A 12,145-nucleotide genomic window follows, 5' to 3' on the forward strand; every position below is an offset into this window, starting at 1 on the left:
TTCAGTTCAATTATTGCCACCGGGTTAGATAATTTATTGGTTCATACTTAGTTTTATACACATAATGCACACAGATTTAGTTTGCAATGGCGGCAGAATTGAATTCTATACAAACATTCGACACCAATTGGATTTGTAATTCAATATGCCAATCGCAAGTTGCATACCTCTTCTTCTTTACAATCATATTGACGAAGATGGAAGTGCAACTGTAAACATTTCCAAGGTAAAATATAAGTCATTGTAAAATTGAGTTCAGTTTTTAATGATATTTTCAACCTCTTGCAATCATTATAATTTTATCTTTTTGTTCCTATTTATTGAATTGAAGACAAAAATTTTCTAAAACAGAAACATTATCGGCTGTCTTAAGAACACCATACCGAAGTTTCATCACAATCCGTTAAATAGTTTAGGCACGAATCGAGAATTAACAATAGCAATGATTTTAATTTCTTAAAAAAAATGTTTTAGTTCTAAAATCGCGTTTAGAAATTAATAGTTTCGATAGTGCAGTTCATAATTAAATTGAAATCCGCCAAACTAATATAATCAACATTGCGGTTAACATTTCCGATACATCATGGTTTCAAACTATCACAATTCATGTGGTTTCTGCATACTTACTATAAAATTCCTCTACGGTAAAACTTGTACATTAAAACATATCTTTGTCTCTATTTTTTTAATCAGTATGAGTAGGATAACGATATGTCACAAAGTATTTCCCCAGTGGAAAATGACATTTAGAATTGTTTAACTAATCATAAGTAATTCTATAATCATTTTAATATGAACCTTGGAATCAATGTCAAAGTGGCGAGTAAGCGAATAAACGTCGACGCGCCTTACAAATACAATACTTTACACATTTGTCACAGCGCTGGTCGTATTACAAAGGAGTCGTACTCGTCGACCGTGCACTACCACTGGTATTTACAAACAGGGTTGTCGAAGTGGTCTTTTGATTTTGACAACCCTATTAAAAATAGTTCTGTCGACTAGGTCAGTCTTCCTTAAATTCTGATGATGATTTTTAAATATCATCACTGCTTATCATCAGTATTAAGTGAACTTTACGAGTATGTATGTATTAAAAAGACAGAGTTATTCCAGAATCGTACCAATTAGAATTTCATAATCTCTGCCTACCCTAATGTACAAAAGGCAAGTCAAATTTTAAAGCCTTTTTTACCTTCCAAGCACTTTGATACATACCAAAATTTTCATGATCTCATTCGTAAAAACACAGCAGTCTCTGGCAGAATAAATGGAACAAAGAGATATTGTGTTACAAATATTACCATTATTAAAAAATCTTTTTAACTAGCAAAAAGCCGTGCTGCAGGGTTTCTTGCTAGTTAAAACCTTACCACAATAAAATATTAATAAAGAATGTATTTATTAATAAACGTAATTAAAATACTTTTTTTAATGAACAGATTTATTCTTTATACATATCTTATTGTTTTTTAATTTTCTAATAGATGGCTCTAGAAATGCACTAAAATTAAAATCTTATCACCATGAAATAGTTTAGATAAAATATCTAATAATAAATTGAAATTACTGTGCCTAAGTCCAAATCTTAATGAGCAAGTAATAGTTTTATTGTAAAGTGTACCACAAAACTGTGAACGTGGGATAATATAGAGGGTTATCTAAATCTACATATACCGATGCATTATTTATCTTCACTACGACGATATTATAGAGAAATCCTAGTAGCTATGAAGTACTATATTCAGTCATTAAATAAGCGATGATCAAAACATGAGGCAAACCTATACAACTATTAATCTATACGTTGTATTTGTCAATATGCTACAGTCTACAGTGCAATAGAGGGAAAGGGTACGTAAACGTGTTTACTCAAATACATGTGCGACTGTTTATTGCAAATACAACGTAATCGATAGGATAGGAATCGTTTGAAATCATTTTCGAGTGATAAATTATGTTACACAACTTTTTCATCTATATTCGACAACCCTGGTTCAACGTCAGCGGCAACAACCAATAGTTATTATGTAAATACAACACCACTTGTAAAAAGTGTATCTTTTTTTACCAACTGCCAATATTTCTTCAAGTCTGTGACAATCTGAGAAAGTTTTCTTTTTGGTAGAATGTGTGAGATGGTTTTGTGATACAAGTAATGACTCACACATGCATATATGAATAATACGAATAGCATCAAGTAGGTGTGTGGTAAGCTTAGATAGATTGCAGGATTACATCAAATATTTATTGGCTCGGAGCCTACCCAAAGTTAGGAATGACTAGGCCATAGTCAAAGACGCTGACCCAGTGCGTGTTGACTTCACACATATCTTTGAATTTCATCGCAGATATGTGCAGGTTGCATTACGATACCTTCTTTCACCGTAAGAACTTCGGATAAATGTACATATTAAATCGAAAATCGAAAGCCACATTGGTACATGGCGGAATTCGAACTCAAGACCTGCACATAACAAGTCAAGTGCTTAACCCCTGAGCCACCGTCGCTTCAACTAAGCTATATATCACCGCAATCCTTATGAAATAATATAAATGCGAAAGAAAGTCTAGTAAGTAAGTCTGTCTGTCTGTCACGCTTTCACGTCAAAACTACTAAACTTATTTAAAGGAAGTTAGATTGTCTAGAGCCTGAAAGGACAAAGGCTATTTTCTAATGCGAAAAAAGCGTTGTAAACGTTTGAAAGGGAGGATGAAAATTTGCATGGAAGTGTAGTTAATTTTATAGCTAGAAGCTTGAAACTTATTTTTGAAGCTCTTAATTTAATACGAATAAATATAACATTCAAAATTTGTAAGACTATGTGTAAGGTTTATTTGAATGTTTTGTAAGTTTAAAATGTTTAATTGTAATGTTTTTTAACTTTAACTAAAATAATTAGCCTAAATAATTAAAAATGTACTTAATACAACATCAACATCATCTCCCTGTCCTTATCTCACTCACGTAGAATCAACAGTTAATATATCATATCGAAATTAATAATTATAGAAACAAAAACCAAACGAATTATTGCTGAAATATTAACTGACTCATCATCAAAATATTCATCAAGTATCATAAAAAACAAAAGTAATATTTACTCGACTTAGTATAATTTATAGCTAAATCATTCAATCGAAAAAGGATTGCTATCGAGGGCTAATTGAATGAACTTTTTCCGAGCCTTTTACAAGCTTAAAGCTTTTGAACCGTTGAAGTTTTGATCATCGTAATGTCCGAAACATTGTCAATACTGACATATTGATATGAATTAAAAAATATATTGAAAATTCGAGTTCGTTGGATGAAATGAATTGGAAGCCAAACTGATGCACATTCACTATGATAGAGTCACAACAACGAATATTAATTTTGAAAAATCTGGACTTATTATTAAAACAACATGATCTTTATCAGATTTATCTTTATAGAACCTTTTACATTATATACAATTATATATATATATATATATATATATATATATATATATATATATATATATATATATATATATATATACACTTTATTGAATGTTCTTTTTCTTTCTAATCATATCAAAAACATGCATCTTAGGATTACGTCTCTAGAATAATAAGTCGCGCTACTTCCCTTTCCGTGTTGTCTGCTATAATTAGGGTCAAAGGTGAAATTTTTATCAATATTACATAGGGGAAATCGTACTTCTATGTCTTAAAAATTACAAACTCTTGATAGGAACACAACGTATTGTAATATATAAATACTACTGTAGTTGACCCGCATCGTAAGGAACATCCAACCAATACTTCTATCACATTTCATTCAACATCATAGTATCGGTGGTAAAAAATACATAGGTTTTTATTAATTTTGCTAAAAGAATATGACTATTTAACAACATATTTATATAATATTGTGTCCAAAGTTTGCATTTTTTTTCACGAGATACCAAAGTTGTTTACTTCGGTGACAGTATCGATCAATTAATGAACCGAGATAAAGTTGAGCAAAACATCGATTTAGTGCAACATAAGGTTAAATTGAATGTCAACAATATTGGTGCATAATAACTATTTTTATATCGTTCACCGGGCAACAGTTAAATTGAGATAGATATTTCATCATATTTTTTTAAAGACAAAGTTGTACGTATTGATAGGAAATCTTATTGACAATCTGTTGTTCAGTCGCCGGCGAACCCGTGTCATGGACGCTTGATAATATAAATCGCTGTTTAATAACTTTGAATTTCATATAATGGAATCAAAACGTATATAACATTAACGTTCCGATTTGGTTAAACACATTATGTAAATTATTTAATAAAATTTTGCGACGGTTAAATATTTTAATAGCTTATTTTTTTTGCACATTTGTTGAACATCACCATCATCAGCCTTCCATTTTCAACTAAACCGTGAAAACCTAGACGGTCGGTACATTAACTGAACAATTTCGAAGAAGTACTTTTCACTAGTTTCTAAGACAAAAACTCTGTATGAAACACATCGCCATGCCTTTCATTATCTTGGACAAAACAGAGATAATAATATATTTTGGAGATTTTGGTCTCAGAAACCCACGGTTAATGTAACAGTTTTTTAACTTAGGTCACATTGCAACGTTAGACGGTTTTAGCTACTTAATATTTAATAAATTTATGCGAAAGCGAAACAAACAAGGTCCATGATGTAACTGAGAATGACAAAGTCGGGTCGATGGCAGAGTTCAGTGTTGAGATATCTAACAACGAAACGTCATGCCCGTCAGGGAATTATTACTATTAATACTTTATAACAAATCGTTTTCATATACATAAAGATGAATTATTAAATATTTTACGAGCAGTAATGGAAAAAATAATTCTAACATGTTTTGATCTTTAGGCCTTCTTGATTTATTTTGTGGAGAATAACTTGATGTAGTTGCGAAATATATTCCCTCGAAAATTAATTAATATGAAAAGTGGTTCTATTTTTTTCACGACAAGCATGTTAAAGGTTATAAGGTTGTGATATAAATCTCAAATAAAAATTATGTGTCGTTCAATATAATTGAAATATAATTAAATTCACACGTATAAAACAAAGGTGGTAAAGCAGGTACAAAGCGAATGTGGTCTCGGCGCTTGGTAACTGAATCCGCTCACGGTAAGCGCCTGTTCCCTTAAATTGTTCTTATTTTCACGCCATTTATTTCGTCTGTGCAACGTCACATTTTTGCATTTTATTGCTTTACTGTTTTATTGTTTATAAATACATAGGTGTTTGTTGTATCGAGTTTTATAGGCAGCTTATTAGTTTGTTACGACCTGCGTCTACACTTGTCTTTGTCACTTTTTTATTTGATATTGAATTAAAGAAACATTAGTTCCTACGTGTTTTAATTATTCGTTATAAAATAACATTTCAAACAGACGTAAAAAATAAAGATGGATCTATAGATAATTTTTCCATACTTCCATCATTTTTATGTAACTTTCATGATTTATCCTTCCATGCGCCAAAATAGGCAAATTTATAGTGTTTCAGAATTATGATTTTAATACTTGTTTAAAAACAAATAAGTTTTTTAAATACAAGTATATAAACAATATTTTGATCAAGTATATAACAAAAATCATTCATGAGGGTGAAATTCGTTTCATGGCTTAGGAGGAGTGAGCGGAAAATGAGAGGTCACGAAAAACGTCATGTTTTAAAATATGTATAGATTTGTCTCTTTGGCTTTAACCGGCTTATCCAGAGAGCGTTAAGCTAACACGTGTCTCAGTACACACACGGCATGAGGTTGTTCATACTGAGACGTTGATACTGGACCATATACGCCAGGTCATAAATCGGAGCAAATAACAAAGGGTAGTGACTCACCGTGGGATGTATGTGTGCGTGTGAATACAGCTGCATTCTGCGCGTGTCAGTCGGGTACGCCGTGGGAGGGAGATCGTTCATTTCGAAGTTGGTCTGCAGGCAAGGATTCAGCCGCACGACGTCCTCCTCGGATGCCCGATGGAGCCCCGCTCCATCGGCACTTCGGGCCACTGTTAACAACGATAGTCAAATTAAAATTAACAAAATAAAACGCACCAATCATTAATATACTGTTGTAGACAAAAAGCTACCATACTTCTAATTCTAAGTATCATCTCAGTATCGTCAACAAGGTATCAAGTATAACTATCTCAACTGATAAATTCATCGAACATTTTTATGTCAGCGGTACATAGTACGTGTCTACGAGACATTTTACTATTTATAAGATTGCGTCATCGCGACTTATTCATCGAATTTAAAGTACTTAAACATATACATATGTACATAACATATATAATTACACCTTAGGGGTTACAAGACCGGAAATATGATTGGTCTATAGTCTAACTGGAAAGAATACCCAATAACAAAGAAACAAATAAACTCGCGAAAAATCTTTACCAGGGTCAGAGTAAAAAAAGGTAAGTGCAGTTCGCGATAGAGGATAGGATGTTTAATATTCGGATATCGCTAATTAGATATGCATAAATTAATATCTCATCTCATAAGCAATTAGATTACACGTTTAAACTATTAGACACATAAAATATTCCCTAACTAGTTACGTTTCCCCCAGTGGCAGATGTAGCTAAATTAATATTGCAGTAAACACCGTAGATAGTATCTACTTGTATATCTGCATACATATAAATGTATATATACCCAAGTACTTCGGTGACATGCTAATAAAATTTCGTTCATAAAAGTTGAAACCTTAGCTATGGAATCTCAAGGCAACTAACATGAACCATACTAAAATGATACTCCGACACCGGGTATTAAGGATATTGAATTTGACAATCAAGTACTTTTAAGTATCTAGATTATACAGAATTAAGAATGTACTTGAATTTATCACATAAAAAATCTTACATACATTTAAATTCATCAAATTAAAGAATGTGCTTAGAAATAAATTGTCTTAGACCACCCGGATTTAGTGACCAAATTAATAAATGCTTTGAATCATCAAACTAGACTATTGTTAACAACTAGTGTCATTTAATTCAATCTGAATTTTGGACAAAAGTCAAATTTGAAAAAAAAAACTTTCATAAATTAGAATACGTACCATTTGGAAAACTATAAAAAATACTATTCGTGACGGTAGAATTATACATACGAGCTATAAAAGTCTCCAGCCCTATTAAGTTCTAAGCCCTATAAAATTCGTACATGATAAAGTTGCACTTCGCAATAAATATCATCAACTTATATCAAACAAATATCATCACTTCGTGAAATTATTTTAGTTTGTTCTTGTGCAACAAGTTTGAGAACATGCGTACCTACAGAGGATTTGCCAAGCACTGCGCTACTTATAAAATATTGTTCAACAAATATGGACAACTCATATAATATTACTAGGTGTAAGCACTTACATTCTTCAAGATCGAATTACTATGAAATGCTATTATTCTTATTACGAAAGCTAGTCCGTTGTCCCAGCGACTAATTAAGATAAGACTGTCGCAGGTATTTACTGATAACTAAAATAGTCCTTTTAGTAGATTTTCCTTAGTGACCACCACGTATGCAAGACGAGTGCAAGATGAGTGCACGACGAGTGCATGATGAGTGCACGACGAGTGCATGATGAGTGCACGACGATTGTCTACGCGTGGTCGACGCCGAGGCATCATTTGGCGATAAAATAAGCTATTCTACTATGCAAATATCGACCCATCCGATGAAAAGAGTTATATTTCTTATGGCATCTCTGAGAAATGTTAGTCTTTTCCTTGGATTAGTCGATATGGCATTCTCGCAAAGCGTTAAATAGCGTCGAGTCGCGTCGCATTGCCGCGCTAGTCACTCACCTAGAACAAGAGGGAACAAGCATTTGTTTACTAAAAAAAAAACTAGTCAACAAATAATACCAAGAAATGAAAGTGATAACATTCTCAGAGATGTAACTATTTTCGTCGGGTGGGTCGGATAAAGCATTTTCGCGTACCGTCAAATCGCATCGCGTCGCGTCGCATTGCTGCGTTTGTCGCACACCTAGAACAATAGGGAACAAGGATTTATATGAACAAAAAATCACTAGTCAGAATCTACTAATATTTCCTCATCACAATATTTTGATATAAATAATAATAATCGAATGTGTTCTATTTAATTGTAACATTATATTTCCACGCTAAAATATTATTTACTTTAACTGATATTCAACATTTTGTACCATTCTAACATGAAATAGTATTTTAAGCTAACGTAATATGAAAATCTGATTTCGCAGAACTGATTTGTTATTGGGGTAAGTTGATTACTAAAATTATTATCGTAGTATTCTGTTTATATACGTTGAGATAATGCATAGAGTATGAAGCATTTGTTTATGGAAAGTATATGAGTTTCATTAAGCAAATAAATATATCTATTATATATTTAATATTAACTAGCTGTACCCGCGACTTCGTCCGTGTGAAAAACTACTTGGGGTGGAATTTTAATAATTAAAGCTAATTATTTCACTTAAACTTATAAAACAGTACAAAAAAACATATTAAACTTACAAAACATTCCCATAAACCTTACCTCTTCCCATACTAACTTTCATCCCTTATTCCATATTGTTGTTTTTCACCCTTGAGGTAGGTATATCTATTTATATCAAATTAAGAGCCTAAAATATAAATTTAAATCTTCTAGCTGTAAAAATGACGATATTACCATACAACCCTACACCACTTCTTTTAAACGTCTTAAAACACTTTTTTCGCATTCTCAGACTCTAGATAATCTGTTTGCCAAACATTTAAATCGGTTCAGTAGTTTTGAGATTTTAGATGAGTGCAGAATAACAGATAATTAATAACGAGACGATAGTGAAGACTCAAGTTATCTATAATGTACCTAATAGCTGAAGCTTAAAGAGAAAAACAAAATATCTACTCCCTACTCCTACGTTAAGAACACAATGAATGTTTATTTCTTTTTTTGCAGAATATATAAGAATTGAATATTCTTAAGCCTCTTCATCTATAAAAAAACATAAATAAAAAATCGTTGAATCATTAAAATGTTGAACGATTAAATAGATACTAAAATATTTAAGTCCAATTGAAAGTACTTCTAAAATACTTATTAGAATAGTAGAAATAATCGCAGTAACATTTTGCTGAAAATACTAAGCCTTCATTTGAAGCGTCTCGGGATAATGTTAACGTCTCATTGACAATTTATTTTATATATAAAGCATAATTCTTATCTCATAGTAAACAAAGTTTATTTATAAACATATACCGGTTTTAAATATTATTACAGAGATATTGTTATTACAAAATTAATTTTAACAAAACTCTTACGGTTAAATCATTTTAAATTGTGAATTTCGTGTTAGTCATCATTTTAATAACGCACACAAATTATGCAGTTATAACGTAAAGTTATTAAAATAAGAGCGATGCATCGTACTCGAATCTTAGTCATACGCAAGAGAGGTGCTTTCAATTGTCATAATGATATTTACTATAAATAATTATTTATTGTTCATAATAACTCTACAAGTGGAAATTATAGCAAAGACCTTGGTATTGTTCAACGATACACGCTCTTAAGGAGTATTTCCACTGAGGTCATCAATAAAACTTAAAAAATAAATTCAATGCCAATGTATATTATTTTGTGCGACAAGCTTATCTGACCCGGTAAGAGAGGGTATGATATCTGTGTAAAAAAATTACATAAAATAAAACAAATACTACAAGACACGTACAGTACGACATGGAAATTGTGACATTTTGATATTGCTAATGGGGCAAAAGTGAGCGATAATAATACTGTTGTTAGTTGTTAAAACTTTTACAAAACCACATCGTCATCTCTTTTATTCTGTTTTAAAAAAATAATTCAGAAGAGAAGAGACATTTCCTATACGTATTCAGTTATTTTTTACTTTCTGAATGTTTGACAGTCCATTAAAATGAATTAAGAATACTACAAATGTACCTTTTAACAGATCATTATTCCTTTTTCCCACTTTGCATGGTTCTTTCATGTACGTTCAAAGCGATCTATCATTTCTTCACCATTATAAAATAGCAATACTTCTGATTATGAATGATTTTACAAATCATGTTGGAAAACCTCGGCATTGCGTGAAAATGGGTATTGTTCTTCGAACGCCTATTAAGGAGCATACACACATGTGTGATATTAATATCTATTTAATCTGTTTTAGGTAGTTGTACTCGATAAAATATTGACATACTAAATTAATGTGAAATACATTATTGAACCGTATTTTACGATGCATTATATGATTAAAAAACAGTAGGTGGGAGCTAGCATAAAACCTTACATTAAGATGTAACTAGTAAGCGAATCCTAATGTCTGAAAATACTTGTTTTGCTTCTTAGTATAAGAAAAGGAAAATTCCCTCGACAAAGATATGTACTTTAAAAATTTCAAACACTTAAGTTACAATAAGAGATCCCGCTTACATTTCTTAGTGCGGATTTGTTATGAATAGCAAGCGCTACACAGACGATTTCAAATGAGGTAAACTTTATCTACACAAATATAATAACCTCCTTCTTTTTGAAGTCGGCTAAAAAATCTAACATATGTTTGAATGAGCTAATCTCAGAAAATATCAAGGGGATTTTAGAAATTCTTTTCCATATTGACAACTGAATTATTGAAAAAATATATAAGATATTTGATATCACGCTACGACTTATAGAAGCTGAGCAGAAAGGAAAATGTTGCTGAACGCAAAGTATGTTTAAATTAATATTTCCTTGGCTTGCACTTTGAAAGGTTTGTTTGTTTGTAACGAATGAAATCAAAAACTACAGGACCGATTAAAAAAAATCATTACAATGCTTAATTATTCCTGAGTACTAAAAGCCATTTTTATTTAAAATTGTTTAAAAATATGTGCACCCAAGCGAAGACAGGACCGACCGCTAGTTTAACCAATAGATTATTATGATAGGACTTAAAGAATGACGGAATTTGAAGGCTTATTATTATTATTATTTAAGGTTTTTTTTAATACCTAATATATTTTTTTTCAATTTTTTTTCCATCTTGCACTTTTTAAAATATATTTCATTAGGTTTAGTTATCTATCTATAGGAACCCACCGTAACAAAAATCCGATACACAGAAAAAAACTGAGGAAAATGTCTATAATACGCTTTAATACACAATTTAAAAGCTTACAAAGGGACCTGTTGAGCGCGGTATGAAAGGTTACACTAGTATTTTAATTACTTGGAATCGTACCCAAAACTTGATGTCACTTATTCCAAAGGCTAAGTAATATTTATTACCTACTTGTTAAAAATTGCTTAAAATAAAAAAGCAATATGCAATCAATAATAGTTTGGCGTGAAAATCTAAAGAAAACAAAGACTTATGTATGTATATATTATAACATAAGCTACCTATTTATTATTTGTGATTAACAATAAATAAAAATGAACTATAATTATATACAAATAATTTACTTAAATAGCTTTATTTTCTTTTCTAACATTTAAAATAATAATATTTAGAAAAAATATTCTATAAAACTAGGAACGTTCACTTTTAAAAGCTATATTTAATGACTAATAATCATATATAATTAGGGCAATAAAATTTCGTAAATATCTTTTCAAACTTATTAAACTGTTTATACTACTACTTACCCACTTTTTATGATTTGACTGCGATGGTTAAGTATATTCCGCTTCTTATTTTCCTGTGATTCAGCATCCAGTAATTACGGGCATTTACAAAATATGATTTTTTTGAACATATTAAATTTATTTAACACTTAAAGTTTTTTTTATCACAATGTCAAATATTAGAAGAACTTTACAAATGATGAACAAAACAAATACTATTTCCAATAAGTAGGACGTTTACTAAATGTTTTTAATTATGTATTATTGTTTTAAAAATATTTTTGTGTCCAAGCACGTTGGGCGGGCGGCAGTTTTCGCGTATCGCGGTTTACGGACAGAGCATCCCGTAATACGAGTGACGTGTGTCGCGGCCGAGCTGTGAACTGAACGGTTGCACACCGCGCCCGAGCATGCTACTCGCTTCAGCCCAACGTAAGCTCGACGATGCCGCGTAAGCAACGTACGCAGTACGTCAACCGGAGTTATGATATCGTCTCTTTACATA

At 31.3% G+C, this 12,145-nt stretch overlaps 1 protein-coding gene across 6 annotated transcripts in view; it reads right to left on the bottom strand.

Moving 5' to 3' along the window:
* The window catches only part of LOC106717308 (forkhead box protein L2), a 46,642-nt gene extending 34,497 nt beyond the window's left edge, over positions 1 to 12,145 (bottom strand). For 2 of the 6 annotated variants that reach the window (XM_014511145.2, XM_014511141.2), the window contains exons 1-3: positions 11,662 to 12,144; positions 7,973 to 8,019; positions 5,854 to 6,023 (exon numbers count right to left, since the gene is read on the bottom strand). In XM_014511145.2, the coding sequence (XP_014366631.2) occupies positions 5,854 to 6,023; positions 7,973 to 8,000 (198 nt within the window). In that variant the 5' untranslated portion in view covers positions 8,001 to 8,019; positions 11,662 to 12,144. Of the gene's footprint in view, positions 1 to 5,853; positions 6,024 to 7,972; positions 8,020 to 11,661 lie in introns of all 6 variants that reach the window. The other 4 variants (XM_014511143.2, XM_014511142.2, XM_014511144.2 and 1 more) reach the window with 4 other exon arrangements.

Source organism: Papilio machaon, chromosome Z (assembly GCF_912999745.1).
Source record: "Papilio machaon chromosome Z, ilPapMach1.1, whole genome shotgun sequence".
NCBI classification, from domain to species: domain Eukaryota; kingdom Metazoa; phylum Arthropoda; class Insecta; order Lepidoptera; family Papilionidae; genus Papilio; species Papilio machaon.